This window comes from Mobula hypostoma, chromosome 11 (assembly GCF_963921235.1).
Source record: "Mobula hypostoma chromosome 11, sMobHyp1.1, whole genome shotgun sequence".
NCBI lineage: Eukaryota > Metazoa > Chordata > Chondrichthyes > Myliobatiformes > Myliobatidae > Mobula > Mobula hypostoma.
In genome coordinates, this window is record NC_086107.1 from 1,852,995 (window position 1) to 1,879,023 (window position 26,029).

At 45.8% G+C, this 26,029-nt stretch overlaps 1 protein-coding gene across 4 annotated transcripts in view; it reads right to left on the bottom strand.

Moving 5' to 3' along the window:
• The window catches only part of mrvi1 (murine retrovirus integration site 1 homolog), a 207,697-nt gene that overhangs the window by 116,353 nt on the left and 65,315 nt on the right, over positions 1-26,029 (bottom strand). For all 4 annotated transcript variants that reach the window (XM_063061569.1, XM_063061567.1, XM_063061565.1 and 1 more), the window contains exons 4-5: positions 23,133-23,220; positions 10,516-10,704 (exon numbers count right to left, since the gene is read on the bottom strand). In XM_063061569.1, the coding sequence (XP_062917639.1) occupies positions 10,516-10,584 (69 nt within the window). In that variant the 5' untranslated portion in view covers positions 10,585-10,704; positions 23,133-23,220. The remainder of the gene's footprint in view (positions 1-10,515; positions 10,705-23,132; positions 23,221-26,029) is intronic.

Sequence of the window (26,029 nt, forward strand, 5' to 3'; positions counted from 1 at the left end):
TTCTTGTGGTCTGTCCAAACAACAGGAAGGTGTTTGGCCCTCTCTTGACAGTGATGCCATTCCTCCAAAGCAAACTTAACCGCAAGAAGCTCCCGATTCCCAGCGTCATCAGTCCTCTCTGCCCGGTATAGCTACCTGGAGAAGAATGCACACGGGTGCAGTTTACTGTCCGAAGGTGGTCGATGAGACAAGACAGCACCCTCTCCGATGTCTGAGGCGTCCACCTCCACAATGAAGGGAAGATCCGGGTTAGGAGAAACCAAGATGGGAGCTGACATGAACTGCTGTTTAAGCTCTGCAAAAGCAGCCTTCACCTCAGTAGTCCAGACAAAAGTGTCCATGGATTTCTTAGTTAGGGCCGCCAGCAGATCGGCCACTGAGCTAAAGTTCCAGATGAATTTCCAGAAGTTTACAAACCCCAGAAATCGTTGATTAGTTTGGCACTGGATGGTTGTGGACAATCCCTGACTGCCTGGGTCTTTGTAGGGTTTCATCTTGAGATGGTCAGTGGAGATGATGAACCCCAAAAATGAAACGGTTGTTACGTGAAATTCTGATTTCTCCAACGACATAAAGTCTGTCATCTAGTAGCCTCTTTAAAATGTTTCTGACGTGGGTGATATGTTCCCCCATGGACTTCAAGAAGATTTGGATATCATCAAAGTAGACAAAGACGTGCTTATGGAGAGTATCCCAGAGCATGTTGTTTATATAGGACTGACCTGTTGACTCAACCCAGCCCCAAATGCAGCCTAACCAAAGTTCTGTACAACTGCAACATGGGAAGAAAACTATAGGCCAGTTAGTCTGACCTCAGTGGTTGGGAAGATGTTGGAGTCGATTGTTAAGGATGTGGCTTCAGTGTACTTCAAAGCACATGATAGTCAGTATAGTTTCCTCAGGGGAAAATTTTGCCTGACAAATCTGTTGGAATTCTTTGAAAAAATAACAAGCAGGACAGACAAAAGAGAATTGGTGGATGTTGTGTACTTGGATTTTCAGAACTTTTAAGATCAAATTTTTTTCTCCTCGATGAATTGCCAACCACGGTTGACAAGCCCCATCTGCCCAAAGTGATTAGCTTTAAGGTGCCAGTAACCTGCCTTTTCCCCTTCTCCTGTCAGTAGAAATGGTTCTGCCGGGCTTAATAGCTAAGCCACGGGTGAAGGCCGGGAACTGGACTTGGTAGCCAGAGGCTATTTGAGATGCACGCCATTGGGAGCATTCAATACACAGTGGGAGTTTATCCCCACCACCTCCCCCACCCCAGCATGACAACATTATGGAACTTAACACCACAGATCTTTATGCCCAAGACAGGACATGCTTTGTGTTTTAATCCCATCAGTTTTATTCTTCACTGAAATTCTGTTAAATGTGCAGGGATGTAGATGCATGATATCAGGCATCAAAAACAGGAGACCACTGGGTTCAACACAAGAGATTCTACAAGCAAGCAAGTCACTTTTCGAACACAAGGCAGTTCAAAGTGCTTTACGTAGAACAAGATATAAAAATCAAACATCAAATTTCTAACAATATATAAGAGAATAAAATCACACAAAAAAATAGCTATGATAAATAGAAGTTACAATGCAGGAGATTCTAATTAAAAGCTACAGCGAAAAGAAAAATTTTAAGCCTTGATTTAAAAGGATGGAAAGTTGGGGCAAACTTCAGGTCCTCTGGAGGGTTATTGCAGATATGTGCAGCATAGTTACTAAAAGAACCTTCACCACGTTTAGTTTTGATCCTGGGGACGGAAAACAAACCTACCCCAGATGACCTGAGAACTTGGGGAGGTTCATCATGCAGCAAGTCACTCCAATTTGCAAATCTCACTCCACTCTTTAAGGGAGGAAGGCAAAAGAAAGGAAATTGTAGGTTATTAAGCCTAACATCAGTGGTTGGGAAAGCGCTGGAGTCTATTATTAAGGATGAGGTTTCAGAGTACTTAGAGACTAATGATAAATTTCTTTAAAGGGATATCTTGCCTGACAAATCTGTTAAGAGTTATTTGAGCAAGTAACAAGCACGGTGGACAAAGGAGAGGCAGTGGGTGTCACTCACTTGGATTTTCAGAAGGCATTTGATAAGGTGCCACACACGAGGCTGCTTAACAAGATAAAATCCTATGGTGTTACAGGAAAGATACTGGCATGGATAGAGGAATGGCTGACAGGCAGGAAGCAGTGAGTGGGAATAAAAGGGGCCTTTTTTGGTTGGCTGCTGGTGACTAGGGGTGTTTCTCAGGGGTCAGTATTGGGACCACTACTTTTCACATTGTTTGTCAGTGACTTGGATAATGGAATTGATGGCTCTGTGGCAAAGTTTGTGGATGATACGAAAATAGATGGAGGGGTAGGTAATGCTGAGGAAGTAATGTGATTGCAACAGGACTTGGACAAGTTGGAAGAATGGGCAAAAAAGTGGCAGATGGAATAGAGTGTTGGGAAATGTATGATCATACATTTTGGTAAAAGGATCAACAGTGCAGACTATTATCTAAATTAGGAGAAGGTTCAAACATCAGAGGTGCAGAGGGACTTAGGAGTCCTCATGCAAGACGGAATATTCCCCAGGCTGCTCCATGAGGTGAGGGAGGAGATTGCTGAGCCTCTGGCTAGGATCTTTATGTCCTCGTTGTCCATGGGAATGGTACCGAAGGATTGGAGGGAGGCGAATGTTGTCCCCTTGTTCAAAAGAGGTAGTAGGGATAGTCCGGGTAATTATAGCCTTACATCTGTGGTGGGAAAGCTGTTGGAAAAGATTCTTAGAGATAGGATCTATGGGCATTTAGAAAATCATGATCTGATCAGGGACAGTCAGCATGGCTTTGTGAAGGGTAGATCATGTCTGACAAGCCTGATAGAGTTCTTTGAGGAGGTACCAGGCATATAGATGAGGGTAGTGCAGTGGATGTGATAAACATGGATTTTAGTAAGGCATTTGACAAGGTTCCACATGATAGGCTTATTCAGAAAGTCAGAAGGCATGGGGTCCAGGGAAGTTTGGCCAGGTGGATTCAGAATTGGCTTGCCTGCAGAAGGCAGAGGGTCGTGGTGGAGGGAGTACATTCAGATTGGAGGGTTGTGACTAGTGGTGTCCCACAAGGATCTGCTCTGGGACCTCTACTTTTCATGATTTTTATTAATGACCTGGATATCGGGGTAGAAGGGTGGGCTGGCAAGTTTGCAGACGACACAAAGGTTGGTGGTGTTGTAGATAGTGTAGAGGATTGTCGATGATTGCAGAGAGACATTGATAGGATGCAGAAGTGGGCTGAGAAGTGGCAGATGGAGTTCAACCCGGAGAAGTGTGAGGTGGTACATTTTGGAAGGACAAACTCCAAGGCAGAGTACAAAGTAAATGGCAGGATACTTGGTAGTGTGGAGGAGCAGAGGGATCAGGGGGTACATGTCCACAGATCCCTGAAAGTTGCCTCACAGGTGGATAGGATAGTTAAGAAAGCTTATGGGGTGTTAGCTTTCATAAGTTGAGGGATAGAGTTTAAGAGTCGCGATATAATGATGCAGCTCTATATAACTCTGGTTAGGCCACACTTCGAGTACTGTGTCCAGCTCTGGTCGCCTCACTATAGGAAGGATGTGGAAGCATTGGAAAGGGTACAGAGGAGATTTACCAGGATGCTGCCTGGTTTAGAGAGTATGCATTATGATCAGAGATTAAGGGAGCTAGGGCTTTACTCTTTGGAGAGAAGGAGGATGAGAGGAGACATGATAGAGGTGTACAAGATAATAAGAGGAATAGATAGAGTGGATAGCCAGCGCCTCTTCCCCAGGGCACCACTGCTCAATACAAGAGGACATGGCTTTAAGGTAAGGGGTGGGAAGTTCAAGGGGGATATTAGAGGAAGGTTTTTTACTCAGAGAGTGGTTGGTGCGTGGAATGCACTGCCTGAGTCAGTGGTGGAGGCAGATACACTAGTGAAGTTTAAGAGACTACTAGACAGGTATATGGAGGAATTTAAGGTGGGGGGTTATATGGGAGGCAGGATTTGAGGGTCGGCACAACATTGTGGGCCGAAGGGCCTGTAATGTGCTGTACTATTCTATGTTCTATGTTAAGACTCCCAGAAGGTTAACTTACAGGTTGAGTCTGTGGTAAAGAAGGCAAATGCAATGTTGGCATTTATTTCAAGGGGAATAGAATATAAAAACAAGGAGATAATGCCAAGGCTTTACAAGACACTAGTCAGGCCGCACTTGGAGTTTTGTCAACAGTTTTGGGCCCCATAATTCAGAAAGGATGTGTTGTCATTGGAGAGTCCAGAGGAGGTTCACGAGGATGATTGCAGGAATGAAGGAGTTCACATATGAGGACTGTTTGGCAGCTTTGGGCTTGTACTCACTGAAATTTAGCAGAATACAGAGGGATCTCATTGAAACCTACCAAATGTTGAAAGGACTAGATAAGGTGGATGTGGAGAGGATGGTGGGGGTATCCAAAACTAGAGGACACAGCCTCAGAATTGAGGGGCGACCTTTTAGAACAAAGGTAAGGAGGAATTTTTATAGCCAGAGAGTAGTGAATCTGTGGAATACTCTGCCACAGTCTGCAGTGGAGGCCAAGTCTGTGTGTATATTTAAGGTGGAAGTTGGTCGTTTCCTGATCAATTAGGATATCAAAGGATATGGCAAGAGCGCAGGTGTATGGGACTGAACGGGATCCAGGATCAGCCATGATGGAATGGTGGAGCAGACTCAATGGGCTGAATGGCCTAATTCTGCTCCTACAGTATCTCTTACGGCCATATGGTCTAAGAGATCGGAGATGTATTTTGGCCCTAGACCATTCAAAGCTTTCTAAGCCAGTAGCAATATTTCAAAGTTAATCCTCTGATGTACAAGAAGTCGGTGTAGTGACCCGAGAACTGGAGTGACATGCTCTACTTTTTGGTCTTAGTGAGGATGTCTGAGGGGTTTTTACAGAGACCTGTGGAAACGCCATTACAGTAGCCAAGCCTACTAAAAATAAATGCATGAATGAGTTTTTCTAGATCTTGCTGAGATATAAGCCATTGAACTGTCACTATATTTTTACGATGGTGGTAGGGCCTACCTTGTAATTGTCCTAATGTGGCAGTTAAAATTTATGCTGGAAATCCAGAGCGAAATGCACAAAGTGGTGGAGGAATGCTAGCTCTAGTTCTAGTTCGAAATCCGGAGCTGGAGTCCCTGAGGCAATCCTATGTTGAGTTCAACGTTGACTGGCAACTCCAGTGACACCGCTGGTGCTAAACTGTATCAGCCTCTGCCATTCCTTTGGATTGAAGGATATCTTCAAGCTGCGATGCCTCAAAAAGGCGCCATCCATCATTAGGGACCCCCATCACCCAGGACATGCCCTCTTCTCATTGCTACCATCAGGGAGGAGATACAGGAGCCTAAAGACATACACTCGATATTTTAAGAACAGCTTCTTCCCCTCCGTGACATTCCTACAGAATGACTACAAGGTGAAGAAAATCAACTGGGCCCATAAAAGGGCTGACAGAAAAACCAGGAAAACTAGCAACAAGGAGGAACCCGTCCTACCTCCTGTCTTCCCTATATTTCCACAGTTTCTGGAAGGATCATCAGGATCCTGAAGAAATACCGGATTAATACCATCCACAAACCCGTAAGGAAGCTCAAATCACAGAGGGTCAAAGATGACCTGGGACTCAGGTCTGCTGACGTTTACAGAATTCCCTGTGAATGCGGAGCAACGTATATCGGCCAGACGCGACGCACGGTGGAGACCCGCATCAAGGAGCACAGGAGGTGTATCCGTTTGGGTTTCTCGGAGAAATCGGCGGAGGCAGAACACCACATTCACAATGGCTGACTTCGATGGCACAAGATTACTGCACCGTGCCAATGGCTTCTGGGACTGCCTGGTGAAGGAAGCCATTGAAATAAAAGTAGAGGAAAAGAATTTTAACAAAGGTGAAAGTCTCACTTCAAGTAAGAACTGGAATTCAATTGTAAACAAGGTGAGAGAGCGGAAACCTGATTGGATGAGGACTAACCAATCAGGAGGATTGGACGATGGTGGTATAAATACCACCGGACTAGACTTGCCCAGGCATCATCCCTGATGAAGATGGCAGAGTTTGTCATCAAAATGTCTGTGAAGATCAATACCTGTACCTGGCTGGAAGCCAAGAGAGCTTATTCATCATTTATACCAGGAAAGCACTGGATCCTTTCTCATGATGATTCAGATTCATCAACTGCATGGTGTGGGGGAACCTGCTGCATGGGCAACAGCTTGCTCTCCAAATCGTACTGCGCTATCTTGTGTATCACATAAACAGCTGGGACACAACATTCATGGTCGACCATGACCAACGGAGGGCCTCAGTTGCTGAGATCTCCACACAGGCACAACCTGTTCACTGATTATCTCTCTGCATCTCAGACGAAGTCTCCTTCAGTCTTATCGCTGCCTTCAGGAAGCTGGTATGAAGCCAAACTCTTAACCTCCTCCTCTGACATCAAATCCCAGCCAGGGCCCTGTGGCTTCAGAAGAGGAACACACTCAGTGGAAGATAAAATGTTGAAGGTGAAGGAAGCTGACTCTCACTTGCTGTGCAAGTGGAACAGAGACGTTTAGAGATGCGACACAGTAACAGGCCCTTTTAGTCCCCAAGCCCACACGTCCACTTACACCCGTGAGATCAGCTAACCTGCTAATCTGTGCACCTTTGGAAGGTGCAAGGAAACCAGAGTACCCAGAGAAAACTTGTGATCATCGGGAAAACGTACAAATCCTGACAGACAGAGGCAGGAACTGAACCATGTTTACTGGTACTCTAAAGTGTTACACCAACTGCTACGAGGAGGGAGGGATTTTGTTAGCCAGCAGCTGGTAAATCTGTGGAATTCATCGTCACAGACAGCTGTAGAGGCCAAGTCATGGGTTATATTTAAAGCAGAGGTTGATAGTTCTTGATTAGGTAGGGTTAGGTAGGTCAAAGGTTACAGGGAGAAGGCAGGAGAATGGGGTTAAGGGGATAATAAATCAGTCATGATCCAATGACAGAACACACACAAAGGGCTGAATGGCCTAATTCTGCTCCTATGTATTATGGTTAATTTCCTGATACAGATGACAAGCAACAACAGATTCTGCACTGATCCCTGCAGCACACCACTAGTCACAGGTCTCCAGTTAGAGAGGCAAACATCTACTACCACTTTGGGTTCTTCCCTTAAGCCAACATCTAGTCCAATTTACTACCTCAACCTGAATGGCAAGCAACTGAACCTTCTTGACCAATTTTCCATATGGGACCTTACCAAAGGCCTTACTAAAGTCCATGTAGGCAACATCCATTGCCTTGCCTTCATAAACGTTAGACAATAGACAATAGGTGCAGGAGTAGGCCATTCAGCCCTTCGAGCCAGCACCGCCATTCACTGTGATCATGGCTGATCATCCACAATCAGTATCCAGTTCCTGCCTAATCCCCATAACCTGGTAACCTCCTCAAAAACCTCTATGAGATTGGTTGGACACGACCTAAAACGCAAAAGATTTCCCAGAACAACCCACACAAAATGCTGGAGGAACTCAGCAGGTCAGGCAGTATCTATGGAGGGGAATAAACAGTCGACACTTCAGGCTGAGACCCTTCATCAGGACTGGTAAGGAAGCGGGAATAAGCCAGAATAAGAAGGTGGGGAGAAGGGAAAGGAGGGCAAGCTAGAGGTGATAGGTGGGAAAGGTAAAGCGTTAAGAAGAAGGGATCTGATAGGAAAAAAGAGTAGACCATAGGAGGAGGGGCAGTGAGAAGAGGTAAGAGGCCAGAGTAGGGAACAGAAGAGGAGGGGAGGAGGAAGGGAAAAATTACCAGAAGGAGAAATTGATGATCATACTATCAGGTTGGAGGCTATGAGGTGTTGCTTCTCTGCCCTGAGGCTAGCCTCTTTGCGGCACAAGAGGAGGCCATGGACACAGGGAAGTTCTGCTTTTAGCAGATGGAGCAGAGGAAGTAGCATCCCAATTGATGAGTGCCCCACCAATGTCAAGCAATCGCACCAGGAACACCAGGTACAATAGACAACCCCAGCAGATTCACAAATAAAGTGTTGCCTCACCTAGAAGGACTGTTTGGGGCCCTGAACTGAGGTGAGGGAGGAGGTGAATAGGCAGGTGTAGCCCTTAGGCTGCATGCAGGGGTATGTGCCATGAGGAGGGACAAATGGGAGGTAAAGACGTGTTTGGTGGTAGGATCCCATTGACAATGGCGGAACTACAGAGACTGATGTATTGGATGTGGAGACTCATGGAGAGGTAGGTGAAGACAAGAACTCTGTCCCTGTTCAGGTGGCAGGAAGATGGGGTAAGTATGGATGTCTGGGAAGTGGAGGAGATACAGGTGAGGGCAGCATCAACAGTGGAGGAAGGGAAACCCCATTCTTTGAAAAAGGAGGACATTTCTGATTTCCTGGAAAGGAAAGCTTCATCCTGGGAACAGATACAGCGGAGATGAAGAAACTGAGAAAAAGGAGCAGCATTTTTACAGGAGACAGAGTGGGAAGAGGCATAGTCAAGATAGCTGTGGGAATCGGTACATTTATGAAATATATCGGTAGACAGTTTGTCTCCAGAGATGAAGTCAGAAAGGTTGAGAAAGGGGAAGGAGGTGTCAAAAATAGACTGTGAATTTAAGGGCAGGGTAGAGGTTGGAGGCAAAGCTGATGAGATTGAAGAGCTCAGCATGGGTGCAAGAAGCAGCACCAATGCAGTGGTCAATGTAGTGGAGGAAGAGTTGGGGAGCATTACCAGGAAAGGCTTGGAACATGGACTGCTCTACATAGTCAACAAAGAGGCAGGCATAGCTGTGACCCATGGCTACCTCTTGAACTTGGTGAAAATGGGAGGAGCCGAAGGAGAAATTGTTGAGAGTGAAGACCAGGTCTGCCAGACGGAGGAGGGTGGTGGTGGAGGGGGTTTGGTTGGTTCTTTTGTCAAGAAAGAAGCAGAGAACTTTGAGGCTTTCTTGACGGGGATAGAATTGTATGCGGACTGAAAATCTATGTTGAAGATGGGGCGTTCAGGGCCTGGGAGTTGAAAGTTGTTGAGCAGAAGGAAAGCATGAGAAGTGTCGGGAATGTAGATGGGAAGGGACTGAACCAGGGGCGATAGAATGGAGTCAAGGTATGCAGACACGAGTTCAGTGGGGCAGGAGCGGGCAGAGACAACGTGCCTACCTGGTCAAGTCAGGTTTGTGCATCTTGGCCTATCTGACCTCCCATGTACAAAGCCTCGTTGAGTATTCCTAATCAGGCCGTGTCCATTCAAATGCTTATATATCGGGTCCTAAAGAATACCTTCCAATAATTTATTCAACATGCTAATGTCAGCTTGGGTCTCAGCACCCACAGACCCAGAGATCTACTTGCATCTTATTGTCTGCCTACACTGCACTTTCTCTGTAACGGTAACACTATATCGCGCACAGTTTCACATTTTACTAACTTGAATTTCTTTTTATGTTTATTTAGAGATACAGCACAGTAACAGGCCATTTCTGGCTCAACGAGCTCACACTGCCCAATTACACCATGTGAACAATTAACTTACCAACCTGTACGTCTTTGGAATGTGGGAGAACGACACGGGGAGGACGTACAAACTCCTCACAGACAGCAACAGAATTGAACCTAGTGGTGTCACATGTTATACTAACTGCCCTGCCACTGTGCTAACTGTTCACGCTGAACAAGATACAGGGAGGGCAGGAGACAAAGAACAAGATCAGTGATGGGGAAGAAGGCAAGAGAGATACAATTACAAAATGGCAGAATGGGGAGTGGAAGACGAGAGAAGTGGAGGGGCAGAACTTGCCAGAAGTTAGAGAAAACTCATGGAGTAGTCCAGGAGCTAAGTCCTTCCAGTACCCCCAGCCTTATACTCCCACCTCACCACACGCGATCTCAGCCCTTCCCCACCCAGGTGAACCCCATGTCTGGACCATAAGGCCATAAAACATAGGAACAGAATTAGGCCATTCAGCCCACTGAGTCTGCTCCACCATTCCATCATGGCTAATTTATTATCCCTCTCAACCCATTCTCCTGCCTTCTCCTATAACGTTTGACACTCTGATTCAAGAATCTCTCAACCATCTCTTTAAATATACCTAATGACTTGGCCGCCACAGCCAACTGTGGCAGTGAATTCCACAGATTCCTCCTCAGCTTTGTTCTAAGTAGATGCCCCTCTATTCTGAGACTGTCCCCTCTGGTCCTAAATCCCACCCCCCACTGTTAGAAACATCCACTCTATCTACGTCTTTCAATATTCAGTAGATTTCAATGTGATCCCCATCGTTCTTCTAAACTCCAGCAAGTTCAGGCCCAGAGCCACCAAATGCTGCTCACACGTTAACCCTTGCATTCCTGGAATTATTTTCATAAATCTCTATTTGCACCCTTTCCAAGTCCAGTACATTGTTGCTAGGGACATCTCGGCGATGGAGAAAGTGCCTGCGTTACTCACGTTGGGTTTGGCGCTCTGTGTTGCTTCCTGATGCTCAGGTCTCACCTCCTCTTCAGGAAGGGTGGGCATACTGGGGGCTATGACACAACGGGCGCCACGGATCAGAGAGGGTTCAAGACCCACCAAGGAGAAGTTGTTCAGCAGCTGCCGCAGGGAGGAGATCGAGGCCAAATCTTCGTCTTCTGGTAACTGTGTCAATGTGAGAGATGAAAGGAGATGAGTCAAACCACAGACCTTCCTGACTGACACATGGCCCAGCTAAATGCTTCTATCCTCAGCTCCCTCCATGGTCAGGTTGACATCCCAGTGCATCACAAACACAAAAGATTCTGCAGATGTTGGAAATCCAGAGCCACACACACAAAATGCTGGAAGATCTCAGCAGGTCAGGCAGCATCTATGGAAATGAATAAACAGTCAACGTTTCTGGCCAAGACCTTTCATCAGGACTAGAATAGAAGGGGGGAGATGCTAGAATAAGAAGGTTGGTGGGAGGGGGAAAGGAGGACAAACTGGAAGGTGATAGGAGAAGCCAGGTGGATGGGGAGGAGGGATAAAGTAAGAAGATGAGAGGTGATAGGTGGAAAAGGCCAAGGGCTGAAGTAGAAGGAATCTGATAGGAGAAGAGAGTGGACCATGGGAGAAAGGGAAGAAGGAGGGACAGCGGAAGGGGGTGATGGGCAGGTGAGAAGACAAGAAAAGATAAGAGGGAAGTCGCAATTGGGAATGGTAAAAGAGAGAAGCGGGAGCGGGGAGAAATCGGACGCTGATGCCATGAACATCGATTTCTCCAACTTCCAGTAACTCTTCCCCCTCCCCTTCCCTTTTCTTCAATTCCCCACTTTGGCCTCTTACCTCGTTTTCTTAACACCTTCGAGCTTGTCCTCCTTCCCCTCCACCCACTTTCTTTCTCTGGCATCTTCCCTCCTCTTTTCCAGTACTGAAGAAGGGTCCTGGCCTGAAATGATGATTATTTATTCATTTCCAGAGATACAGCCTGACCTGCTGAGTTCCTCCAGCATTGTGTGTGTGTGAGTGTGAGAGAGTGTGTGTGTGTGTGTGAGTGTGAGTGTGAGAGTGTGTGCGTGTGTGAGTGCGTGCGTGTGTCTGTGTGTGTGTGTGTGTGTGAGAGAGAGAGACTGCGTGTGTCTGTGTGTGAGTGAGTGTGTGTGTGTGTGTGAGAGAGAGAGTGTGTGTGTGTGTGTGTGTGTGAGAGAGAGACTGTGTGTGTGTGTGTGTGTGTGTGTGTGTGAGAGTGTATGAGTGTGTGTGTGTGAGAGAGAGTGAGTGTGTGTGTGAGAGAGAGAGAGAGAGAGAGACTGCGTGTGTCTGTGTGTGAGTGAGTGTGTGTGTGTGTGAGAGAGTGTGTGTCTGTGCGTGAGAGAGACTGTGTGTGTGTGTGTGTCTGTGTCTGTGTGTGTGTGTGAGAGAGACTGTGTGTGTGTGTGAGTGTGTGTGTGTGTCTGTGTGTGAGTGTGAGTGTGAGTGTGTGAGTGTGTGTGTGTCAGTGTGTGTGTGTCTGTGTGTGTGTGTCTGTGTGTGTGTGTGTGTGTGTGTGTGTGTGTGTGAGTGTGTGTGTGCGTGTGTGTGTGTGGCCCACTCCATCAGCACAGCAGCTCCCGGCAGAGGACCTGACTCACTTCTGGCTCTCAAGTAGCCAAAGTCTCAGCAGTTTTCAGAGACACAAGGGATGCTGGATGCAACTCCCACAGAATGCTGGAAGATCTGAGCAGCTCACGCAGTATCCATGGAAGGTCTTGTTCTTCCTGTTAAAAGGTCTCAGCCTGAAATGTGGACTGGTCATTTCCCTCCATGGGCACTGGCTGACCTGCTGAGGTCCCTAGTACATTGTGTGTCCTGCTCTGAGCAGCTTTCATTTGGCTGGCTCTGGAGTGTGGGTGAGCAGGTAATCTGACTGCAGTCTTAAGTCACACTTTTACTGGACACACAGGGAAAGCATGGGAGAAGGTTGCAAGTATCCAGCTGCTAGGTTCAAAGCAAATTTATTATCTATGTCACCATATACAACCCTGAGACTCATTTTCTTGCAGGCATTCACAGTAAGTGGACAGAAACACAGAAGAACCAATGAAAAACCAACCAGTGTGCAAAAGACAACAAACTGTGCAAATACAAAAAGAAAATAATAATTATAAATAAATGAGCAATAAATATCAAGAACATGAGTTGTAGAGCCCTTAAAAGTGAGTCCAAAGGTTATGGAATCAGTTGAGATGGTGAAGAGGAAATAGCTGGTTGAACTTGGTTTTCAACAGGGTTTCTCTGGTTTTCTCCCATATCCCAAAGACGTTTGGGTTAATAGGATCAGTTCGGACAGTTGAGGGCCTTGGAGGGGCCTTTGAGGTTCAGAGTCTGCTGCATCTATAAGAATATGTGCATTACTCAGCCAACAGTGCTTTGGAGGACTGGATTGAGTTTATTGTCATCTGCATAAATCCCTGCCTGCACAGGTTCAGGTTCAAGTTCAGTTTATTGACATTCAGCCATGGACATGTACATCACCAAACAAAACAACATTCCTCCGGACCAAGATGCACAACACACAAGGTACATATAGCTCACACACTTAACACATTAAGTAATATTACCACAAATAAATTAACAAATAATCAGGTGAATTAACGACACATTAAAAAACAAATAGTATAATCTTACTGACGTTTCATACGTGATGAGACCTGGGTGGCGGCAAGGAGTTCAGTAGTCTCAGGGGAGGGATCATTGACAATGCCAAGGGCCCTGCACACACAGCGCTCCGGATAAATATCTCCGATGGGTAGAAGAGAGACCCTGATGGTTCTCTCAGTAGTCTTCACAATACTTCGTTGGGACTTGTGGTCAGATGCCTTGCCGGATCATCATGCAGCTGGTCAGGGCACTGTTGTAAAAATTGGTTAGAATGGGAGGAAGGGAGTCTTGCTTGCTTCAGTCTCCTCGGGAAGTGGAGACCCTGCTGTGCTTTCTTGCCCAAAGAGGTGCAATGTAAAATGAGTTTCCAGCAGCATCCACCTCTCATACCCACACTGACACAGTCACTGTCCTACTGTTTTCAGAAGCCCTGCTGCTGCCTAAAAGAGTTACTTTGCTACTTTATCCTGATAACAGAGGGGATAACTTCACTCACCCCAACACTGAACTGTTCCCACAGCCTATGGACTCACTTTCAAGGGCTCTTCATCTCACGTTTGTGATATCTATTGCTTATTTTTTCCTTTTTGTATTTGCAGTTTGTTGGCTTTTGCACACTGCTTGTTGGTCCATCTTGTTGTGGGTAGTCTCTCATTGATTCTACTGTGTTTCTTTGTATTTACTGTATATGCTTGCAAAAATGAATCTCAGAGTTGTACGTGGTGACATACTGTATATTGACTTTGATAATAAATTTACTTTAAACTTTACACTCGTGCTGAAGAATGACAATAAACAATTTTGAAACTTGAATCACGGGCACTTTTTTCAGATAAGTGGCATTCAGAAGAAAAAAACATAAATCTTACACAATTTTTCCCAAAAAGGAACATAATTGGAACAAAAGCAATGTGCATTTTAGTGCAAATCTTTTCACTACCTCGGTATATGAGACAATAATAAACCAATTCCAATTCCAACTCCAAATAACCAAAGTGGTCACATTCACGAATGGATGGCCACAAGAGTCCCAGAGGTACTTCATGTGGTCAACGGGACATTTGGTGATAACCTGCTGGAGATCCATCCCTTCATTACAAGGCCATAGAAGCAGAATTCGGCTATTCAGCCCATTCAGTCTGTCCACCATTGGGCACCACAGACGCGTAGCAGTTAGTGCAACACTATAACGCTATTATATCTCAGAGCACTGGAGTTCAGAGTTCAAAGTTCAAAGTAAATTTATTAACAAAGTACATCTTCAGTTGTCCATTGAAATCCGATGACGAAGTCCACTCCTTTAATGGTGAGATCTTTGATGACTATACAGTCCTATCCTAGACCCACAAGCTCTATTGCAGGTAGGAAGCTTTGTCACATGGTGTGAGCAGAATTATCTGTAGCTTAATGTGAAAAAGACTAAGGAGCTGGTGGTGGACCTGAGGAGAGCTAAGGTACCGGTGACCCCTGTTTCCATCCAGGGGGTCAGTGTGGACATGGTGGAGGATTACAAATACCTGGGGATACGAATTGACAACAAACTGGACTGGTCAAAGAACACTGAGGCTGTCTACAAGAAGGGTCAGAGCCATCTCTATTTCCTGAGGAGACTGAGGTCCTTTAACATCTGCCGGACGATGCTGAGGATGTTCTACGAGTCTGTGGTGGCCAGAGCGATCATGTTTGCTGTTGTGTGCTGGGGCAGCAGGCTGAGGGTAGCAGACACCAACAGAATCAACAAACTCACTCGTAAGGCCAGTGATGTTGTGGGGATGGAACTGGACTCTCTGACGGTGGTGTCTGAAAAGAGGATGCTGTCCAAGTTGCATGCCATCTTGGTCAATGTCTCCCATCCACTACATAACGTACTGGTTGGGCACAGGAGTACATTCAGCCAGAGACTCATTCTACCGAGATGCAGCACTGAGCGTCATAGGAAGTCATTCCTGCCTGTGGCCATCAAACTTTACAACTCCTCCCTTGGAGGGTCAGACACCCTGAGCCAATAGGCTGGTCCTGGATTTATTTCCTAATTTACTGGCATAACTTACATATTACTATTTAACTATTTATGGTTCTATTACTATTTATTATTTATGGAGCAACTATAACGAAAACCAATTTCCCCCGGGGTTAATAAATTGTGGCTATGACTGTGACATATATATGTGGTCGTGGTGGCAACCATGGCTGCATTTCTCCTGGCTCTCTTCTGCTGTCTTCTGGTTGTTCTTTCCATCTCCAGAAGATGAATCCTATCCCTACACAGCTGTCGCCAAGTGGTACGGTCAGCAGCAACAGCCTCCAGATCCACGGGTCTGATCTTGCACTTCCTTAAAGCATTCTTCATCTGATCCTTATAGCGCTTCTTCGGTCTTCCAGCTGAGCGTTGACCATGATGTAGCTGGCTGTATAACATTCTGCGGGGTAGCCGACGTGGGGGCATCCTTATCACGTCCCCCAGCCACTGCTGACGCTGGGTGATCATGGGCTCAATACTCCTGCAGTTGGTCTTTACAAGTATTTCAGTGTGTGACACCCGCTCACGCCAGGTAATTCCCAGGATGTGCTGGATGCAGCTTATGTGGAAGTGCTCCAAGGACTTGATGTGATGGCTGTAGGCTACCCAAGCTTCACAGCTATAAAGGAGGGTGGTGACACAGACCGCTTGGTATACGGCGACCTTTGTGGAGGGACAAAGGCTCCTGTTCTGAAAAACCCTACGCCAAAGTCTCCCAAAGGCAGCTGATGCCTGTTTAATGGGGCTCTGGATGTCGTTGTCAATGCCGCTATCCTCAGAGAGAATGCTCCCCAGATATTTGAAAGATGGCACTACTGACAGCTTTTCAACACCAACAGTGAAGGCAGGTAGAGTGGGTGGGACACTGGTACTCCACTGGCAAACCACTTCTGTCTTGTATGTACTTCAAAGTACATATGTCACCATATATAACCCTGAGATTCATTTTCTTGCGGGCATACTCAATAAATCCAATAACCATAATAGAATCAATGAAAGACTGCACCAACATGGTGGACAACCTGTTGCAAAAGACAACAAACTGCAAATACAAAAATAAATAATAATAATAATAATAAATAAGAAATAAATTTCGAGAACGAGATGAAAAGTGAATCCATAGGTTGTGGGAACAGTTCTGTGACGGAGCGAGCGAAGTTGAGTGAAGTTATCCCCTCTGGTTCAAGAGCCTGAAGGTTGAGGGGTAATAACTGTTACTGAACCTGGTCCTGAGGCTCCTGTACCTCTTTCATGATGACAGCAGTGAGGAGAGAACATGACCTGGGGGGGGTGCGGTCCCTGATGATGGATGCTGCTTTCCTGCAACAACAGTCCATGTAGATGTGCTCAATGATAGGAGGATTTTACCCTGGATAGACTGAGCTGTGTCCACTACTTTTTGTAGGATTTTCCATGAAAGGACATTGGTGTTTCCATACCAGGCCATGATGCAGCCAGTCAATATACTCTCCACCATACATCTATAGAAGTTTGTCAAACTTTTAGGTGTCATGCTGAATCTTCACAAACTCCTAATTCAATTCTGATGTCCTCTGTAAGGAGTTTGTGTTTTCTCCACATGACCGTGTGGGTTTCGTCTGGGTGCTCCAGTTTCCTCCCACAGTCCAAAGATGTACCAGTATGTTGATTGGTCATTGTAAGTTGTCCTGTGATTAGGCCAGGGTTAAATTGGGCAGCGCAGCTTGGGCCAGAAGGGAAGTACTCCACGCTATGTCGCTAAATTAAAAAATAATAATAATTTGATCCTGGCTGATTTAATTTGTCTCTCAGCCCCATGAGCATGGTACAAGACACAAAAACTGACACTGGCAGCCAGTCAAGGCCAACACTCTGGAGGCTGATTGCTCGAGGGGGCAGTGGAGAAACAGAGGAAAGAGTGGCCAGTAAATCTCTGGCACAAAAACAGCTCTCCGGAGTCACACCAGGTCACCTTCAACATGGTGTGGACCTCCACAGTGAGCCACAGGGCAGATGCCTTGCAGGCTGTGGCGTTCCTGCTGATGACTGGAGCTAGACCATCAAACCGTAAGACATTCGAGCGGAATTAGGCCATTCAATAGACAATAGACAATAGACAATAGGTGCAGGAGTAGGTCATTCAGCCCTTTGAGCCAGCACCGCCATTCACTGTGATCATGGCTGATCATCCACAATCAGTACCCCGTTCCTGCCTTCTCCCCATATCCCTTGACTCCGCTATTATTAAGAGCTCTATCTAACTCTTTCTTGAAAGCATCCAGAGAATTGGCCTCCACTGCCTTCTGAGGCAGAGCATTCCACAGATCCACAACTCTCTGGGTGAAAAAGTATTTCCTCAACTCTGTTCTAAATGGCCTACCCCTTATTCTCAAATTGTGGCCTCTGGTTCTGGACTCCCCCAACACTGGGAACATATTTCCTGCCTCTGGCGTCTTCAATCCCTTAATAATCTTATATGTTTCAATCAGATCCCCTCTCATCCTTCTAAATTCCAGTCAAGCCCAGTCGCTCCAATCTTTCAACATATGGCAGTCCCGTCATCTTGGGAATTAACCTTGTGAACCTCTGCTGCACTCCCTCAATAGCAAGAATGTCCTTCCTCAAATTTGGAGACCAAAACTGTGCACAATACTCCAGGTGTGGTCTCACCAGGGCCCTGTACAGCTGCAGAAGGACCTCTTTGCTCTTATACTCAATTCCCCTTGTTATGAAGGCCAGCATGCCATTAGCTTTCTTCACTGCCTGCTGTACCTGCATGCTTACTTTCACTGACTGATGAACAAGTACACCAAGATCTCGTTGTACTTCCCCTTTTCCTAATTTGACACCATTCAAATAGTAATCTGCCTTCCTGTTCTTGCCACCAAAGTGGATAACCTCACATTTATCCACATTAAACTTCATCTGTCATGCACCTTCCCACTCACCCAAACTGTCCAAGTCATCCTGCATTATCGCAATATCCTCTGCACATTTCACACTGCCACCCAGCTTTGTGTCATCTGCAAATTTGCTAATGTTACTTTTAATCCCTTCATCTAAATCATTAATGTATATTGTAAATAGTTGCGGTCCCAGCACCGAGCCTTGCGCTACCCCACTAGTCACCGCCTGCCATTCTGAAAGGGACCCGTTGATCCCTACTCTTTGTTTCCTATCTGCCAACCAATTTACGATCCATGTCAGTACCCTACCCCCAATACCATCTGCTCTAATTTTGCCCACTAATCTCCCATGTGGGACCTTATCAAAGGCTTTCTGAAAGTCCAGGTACACTACATCCACTGGCTCTCCCTTGTCCATTTTCATAGTTACATCCTCAAAAAATTCCAGAAGATTAGTCAAGCATGATTTCCCCTTCGTAAATCCATGCTGACTCTGACTGATCCTGTTACTGCTATCCAAATGTGTCGCTATTTCATCCTTTATAATTGACTCCAGCATCTTCCCCACCACTGATGTCAGGCTAACTGGTTTATAATTCCCTGTTTTCTCTCTCCCTCCTTTCTTAAAAAGTGGCATAACTTTAGCTACCCTCCAGTCCTCGGGAACTGATCCTGAATCTATAGAACATTGGAAAGTAATTACCAATGCGTCCACGATTTCTAGAGCCACCTCCTTAAATACCCTGGGGTGCAGACCATCAGGCCCTGGGAATTTATCAGTCTTCAGTCCTATCAGTCTGTCCAACACCATTTTCTGTCTAATGTTTGTGTCTTCCCTAGTGAAGACAGATCCAAAGTACCTGTTCAACTCGTCTGCCATTTCCTTGTTCCCCATAATAAATTCACCCGTTTCTGTCTTCAAGGGCCCAACTTTGGTCTTAACTAATTTTTTCCTCTTCACATACCTAAAGAAGCTTTTACTATCCTCCTTTATATTCTTGGCTAGCTTGCCTTCGTATCTCATCTTCTCGCCCCGTATTGCCTTTTTAGTTATCCTCTGTTGCTCTTTCAAATTTCCCAGACCTCTGGCTTCCCGCTCATCTTTGCTATGTTATACTTCCTCTCTTTTATTTTTATACTGTCCTTGACTTCCCTCGTCAGACACGGTCACCCCTTACTCCCCTTAGGATCTTTCTTCCTCTTTGGAGTGAACTGATCCTGCACCCTCTGTATTATTCCCAGAAATTCGTCCCATTAAGGCTGAATAATTTTTTCTCTCAACCCCATTCTCCTGCTTCTCTCCATTACACAGAACATAGAACATGGAACACTACAGCACAGAAACAGGCCCTTCAGCCCATCTAGTCCTTGCCAAACTATTGATCTGCCTACTCCTAATGACTAGAGCCCTCCATACCCCCTCATCCAAGGACCTATCCAAATTTCTGTTAAGAGTCAAAATCGAACCTGCATCTGCTACTTGTGCTGGCAGCACATTCCACACTCTCACCACCCTCTGAGTGAAGAAACTCCCCCTCATGTTCACCTGAAACATTTCACCTTTCATTCTTAATGCATGACCTTTAGTTCTAGTCTCACCCAACCTCAGTGGAAAAAGCCTGTCGGCATCTACCATGTCTACACCCCTCATAATTTTGTATACTTCTATCAAATATCCCCTCATTCTCCTACACTCCAGGGAATAAAGTCTATGTTGTGCTAACCTTTTAATCTTTTAATCTAACCCTTGCCTCCTCATAGACTACTGCTGGTAGAAGCAGAGTTAACAGGGAACTTTCCAAAAGGGATTAGAGGAAGTCTGCAGAAGGAAATGCTTTTCTGAAGAAGCTCATGTATGACAAGAAGGGTAGACTCCTTGTACCATGTAATGTTGACTTCGCTGTTTGGCAGCGCAGTAGCATAGTGGATAATGTAACACTTTACAGTGTCAACAATCACCGATTGGTGTTCAGTTCCCGCAACTTTCTGTGACGAGTTTGTACGTTCTCCCTGTGACCACATGGGTTTCCTCCAGGTGCCCTGGTTTCCTCCACATTCCAAAGACTTACAGGTTGGGGTTAGTAAGTTTGGGTATGCTATGTTTGCGTGGAAGTGTGGCCACACTTACAGGCTTTCCCCAGCACATCCTTGGACGATGTGTTGGTTGTTGGTGCAAACGATTCATTTCACTGTTTCAACGTACAATCAACCATCCTTATCCTGAAAAGTCAGTTCTGTTCTGTTGGACTGGGCAGATGAGATCTACAGTGAGATCCAACTGTTGGCTCTGCAACACTCTGTGGAGAGCAAAGGGCATGACAGGGCACAGAAGTAATCATGGTCATCCACTGCAACCAAGGAAGACCCCAACTCTGACGATGAATCATATCACTGGACCGGAAATCTGAGCTGCCCCGGTATAGTGGCTTTTCCAGCCTAAAAACTCCAGCACAGCTTTCTTGCTATCATCAGGTACAATGGACAACCACCACCACAAGTGACAAATAAAGCTAATCTTTAGACTGTAGCTACCATCTTAATTATGCTTCAACGTAATGTTGCCATGATGAAATTGAGTGTGCCCGGCCTTTTGGTCCGAGAGGACATCATGGGGGTCAGCTGGTCAAACAGGCATTTTCTGTTGGATACGGATCAGTTGTTATATACAGTAAACTGCCCCCTCCCTGTGGAATTTAGATCATCAAGAGTGCCCTGTCTGGCTGTATCATTGTGTGGTACGAAAGCTGCAAGGCATTGGATCACAAGACCCTACAGAGGAGTGAAAATTGCCGAGATGATATGGGGATCTCCTCCCCACTATTTGTGACATTTACCGGGAGTCACAAGACAAGACAAAGGAGCAGAAGTAGGCCATTCAGCCCATCAAGTCTGCTCCGCAGCTCCCCCATGAGCTAAACTATTCACCCATCTAGTTCCAATTTCCGGCTTTTTCCCCATATCCCTTGATACCCTGGCCAATTAGATACCTGTCAATCTCCTCCTTAAACACCCTCAATGCTCGGGCCTCCACAGCTGTATGTGGCAACGAATTCCACAAATCCACGACCCTCTGGCTAAAAAAATTTCTCCACATCTCTGTTTTAACTGGGTACCCTCTAATTCTAAGACTATGGCCTCTTGTCCTGGACTCACCCACCAAGGGAAACAATCTTTCCACATCTACTCTGTCCAATCCTTTCAACATTCGAAATGTTTCTATGAGATCCCCTCTCATTCTTCTACACTCTAATGAATACAATCCAAGAGCCGACAAACGCTCCTCATATGTTAGCCCCTGCATTCCAGGAATCATCCTTGTAAATCTTCTCTGAACTCTTTCCAACATCAGTACATCCTTTCTATGATAGGGGGTCCAAAACTGCACACAGTATTCCAAATGAGGTCTCACTAATGCCCCATAGAGCCTCATCAACACCTCCTTACTCTTATACACTATTCCTCTTGAAATGAATGCCAACATAGCATTCGCTTTCCTTACCGCCAACACCGCCAAGTGTTGCAGACAAAAGGCCTGAGACATTTTTGAGGACCCCTACCACCCACCTCACAATTTCTTTCACCCACTATTGTCAGGAAGGAGATACAAAAGCATCAGGACTAGGACTGCCCGACTAGGTAACAGCTTCTTCCCTCAGGCTGTGAGACTAATGAATACCCTGCCACCACTGAGGTCTCGACACGAGGACAGCGAGCTGTTTACTGTTTCCCTGTGCTGCACAAGACATGCATTTGGAAATACATTTATTAACTTATCTATGGTAATATTTTGTTTTATGTGCTGTGTGTGATACCTGCTTTATGGGTACACCGTGGTCCAGAGGAACGTTGTTTCGTTGGGTTGTATATATGTATTGTGGGTGACCGTGGTCCAGAGGAACGTTGTTTCGTTGGGTTGTATATATGTATTGTGGGTGACCGTGGTCCAGAGGAATGTTGTTTCGTTGGGTTGTATATATGTATTGTGGGTGACCGTGGTCCAGAGGAACGTTGTTTCATTGGGTTGTATATATGTATTGTGGGTGACCATGGTTCAGAGAAACGTTGTTTCGTTGGGTTGTATATATGTATTGTGGGTGACCATGGTCCAGAGAAACGTTGTTTCGTTGGGTTGTATATATGTATTGTGGGTGACCATGGTCCAGAGGAACGTTGTTTCATTGGGTTGTATATATGTATTGTGGGTGACTGTGGTTCAGAGGAACGTTGTTTCGTTTGGTTGTATATATGTATTGTGGGTGACGGTGATCCAGAGGAACATTGTTTCGTTTGGTTGTATATATGTATTGTGGGTGACGGTGGTCCAGAGGAATGTTGGATTGTATATATGTACAGTCAGATGACATAAACTTGAACTTGAAAGCTCCACAATGAATAGTCACTGGGGACAGATTCCAAACATGGATAAAGAATTTCAAGGATTCTGCATTTGGATCACGTTGCCCTAGTGACTGTCAACTTTTAAAAATTCAACATTCAAGAGATTCAAGATTGTTTAATGTCATTTCCTGTACACAAGTGTAAACGAGAGTGAAATAGATGTTACTCCAGATCCGACGCAGCACAAAACAAACACGATAAGATAAAGAACACTATAATAAAAACACACAATAAATATAAATACATGAGATAGCTTATATACAGATTGATTGTATGTCCATAAAGTGAGCTGGGCACAGGGGTGTCTGTACTTAAGGTACTTATTGGTGGTTGGGGGTGTGGAGGGTGGGTTTGTGGGTGGAGGTGTTGATCAGCCTTACTGCTTGGGGAAAGGAACTGTTTTTGAGTCTGGTGGTCCTGGTGTGGATGCTGCGTAGCCTTTCCCTGATGGGAGTGGGACAAACAGTCCTTGAGCAGGGTGGGTGGAATCCTTCATGATGTCACTGGCCCTTTTCCGGCACCTTTCTGTATATAGAACAGTCAACAAATCTCATGACATATGCCGGTGATATTAAACCTGATTCTGGTATGTCCTTGACGACTAATTAGGAATTCTTTGGAATGATTCTTAATTCTTCAGAGAAATTAGGAATGTAGAGACTCACGGTGGTGGGGGGAAGCTGTTCTTCAGCCTCTGGGCTCAGTCTTTGCTTCACATCCACCTCCTGGGACCGCGATCCACCCACGCTATTCCTTGTGGTTAAAAAAAAACAGTAACAAAATAAATTACCCGAGTTGGCAAGAGAATTCTGAGAGCAACCAGCTTCCTGTAATCGGTCAGTCTTCAGTCACTGGGACATTCACTTTAAAGTTAGGGAACTGGTCCTGAATCCCATCCAAGAGAACCAAGCCAATAATTAAAGCCCTCACACTCAACATGGTACTGAGCGAGGGCAGCAGGGCATTGTAGTCAGGATCACACTTTAAACTGTGTCCCTGAGATCAGACCATAAGACAGAGGAGCAGAATGAGGCCATTCAGCCCATTAAGACTAATCAGCCATTCCAACATGACTGATTTATTATCCTTCTCAACCCCATTCCCCTGCCTGCTTCACGTAACCTTTGAGGCTCTGACTAATCAAGAATTTATCCATAAGACCATAAGACATTGGAGCAGAATTAGGCCTTCCAGCCATATAACCATATAACAATTACAACACGGAAACAGGCCATCTCGGCTCTTCTAGTTTGCGCCGAACGCTTACTCTCACCTAGTCCCATCTACCTGCACTCAGCCCATAACCCTCCATTCCTTTCCTGTCCATATACCTATCCAATTTTTTTTTAAACAACATCAAACCTGCCTCTACCACTTCTGCTGGAAGCTTGTTCCACACAGCTACCACTCTCTGAGTAAAGTTCCCCCTTGTGTTACCCCTAAACTTTTGCCCCTTAACTCTCAACTCATGTCCTCTTGTTTGAATCTCCCCTACTCTCAATGGAAAAAGCCTGTCCACGTCAACTCTATCTATCCTCCTCATAATTTTAAATACCTCTATCAAGTCCCCCCCAACCTTCTACGCGCCAAAGAATAAAGACCCAACTTGTTCAACCTTTCTCTGTAACATCCTTCAAGACTGCTCTGACATTTGATCATGGCTGACCCACATCCCTTTCAACCCCATTCTCCTCAAACACATCTTCCTGAACCCCATTCTCCTCAACCCCATCTTCCTGAACCCCATTCTCCTGAACCCCATCTTCCTGAACCCCATCCTCCTCAACCCCATTCTCCTGAACCCCATTCTCAACCCTATCCTCCTGAACCCCATCCTCCTCAACCCCATCCTCCTGAACCCCATTCTCCTGAACCCCATCCTCCTGAACCCCATCCTCCTCAACCCCATCCTCCTCAACTCCATCCTCCTCAACCCCATTCTCCTGAACCCCATCCTCCTCAACCCCATCCTCCTCAACCCCATCCCCCTGAACCCCATTCTCCTGAGCCCCATTCTCCTGAAACCCATTCTCCTGAACCCCATCCTCCTCAACCCCATTCTCCTGAACCCCATTTTCCTGAACCCCATTCTCCTGAAGCCCATCCTCCTCAACCCCATCCTCCTCAACCCCATCCTCCTGAACCCCATCCTCCTGAACCCCATTTTCCCAAACCCCATTCTCCTGAACCCCATCCTCCTGAAACCCATTCTCCTGAACCTCACCCTCCTCAACCCCATCCTCCTCAACCCCATTCTCCTGAACCCCATTTTTCTGAATGACCTGACCTCCACCGCCACCAGTGGCAATGAATTCTACAGATTCATCACCTACTGGTTAAAGAAATCCCTCCTCATCTCTGATCTAAATGGATGTCCCTCTATTCCGAGATTGTGTTCTCTGGTCCTAGACTCTCCCACCACAGGAAACATTCTCTCCACATCCACTCTCTCAAGCCCTTTCAACATTCTGTAGGTTTCAATGAGATTCCCCTCATTCTTCTAAACTCTAGTGAGTACAGGCCCATCAAACATAGAACCACAGAATCATAGAACACTACAGCATGGAAAACAGGCCATTCAGCCCTTCTAGTCTGTGCCAAAACATTATTCCACTAGTCCCATTGACCTGCATCCAGTCCATAACCCTCCAGGCCTCTCCCATCCATGTATCTATCCAATTTGTTCTTAAAACTTAAGAGTGAGCCCACATTTACCACATCAGATGGCAGCTCGTTCCACACTCCCACCACTCTCTGAGTGAAGAAGTTCTGCCTAATGTTCCCCCTAAACCTTTCCCTTTTCACCCTAAAGCCATGTCCTCTCGTATTTATCTCTCCTAATTGAAGTGGAAAGAGCCTATTCACATTTACTCTGTCTATACCCCTCATAATTTTGTAAATCTCTATCAAATCTCCCCCTCATTCTTCTACGCTCCAATGAATAAAGTTCTAACCTGTTCAATCTTTCCCCGTAACTCAACTCCTGAAGACTCGGCAACATCCTGGTAAATCTTCTCTGCATGCTTTCAATCTTACTGATATCCTTCCTATAGTTAGGAGACCAGAACTGTACACAATACTCCAAATTTGGCCTCACCAATGTCTTATACAACCTCACCATAACATCCCAACTCCTATACTCAATACTTTGATTTATGAATGCCAGGATGCCAAAAGCCTTCTTTACAACCCTGTCTACCTGTGACAGACCCCCTGCTTCCTCAACACTACCTGCCCCTCCATCTATATTCATACCGTCTGCAAACTTGGCCACAAAGCCATCAAATCATTGACATACAATGTAAAAAGAAGTGGTCCCAACATGGTCCCCTGTGGAACACCACTAGTCACTGGCAATCAAACAGAAAAGGCTCCTTTTATTTCCAACTCTTCGCCTCCTGCCAATCAGCCACTGCTTTATCCACGCTAGAATCTTTCCTGTTATACCATGTGCTCACAGCTTGTTAAGCAGCCTCGTGTGGCACCTTGTCAAGGGCCTTCTGAAAATCCAAGTGTACAACATCCACCGATTCTCTTTCATCTATCCTGCTTGTTATTTCGT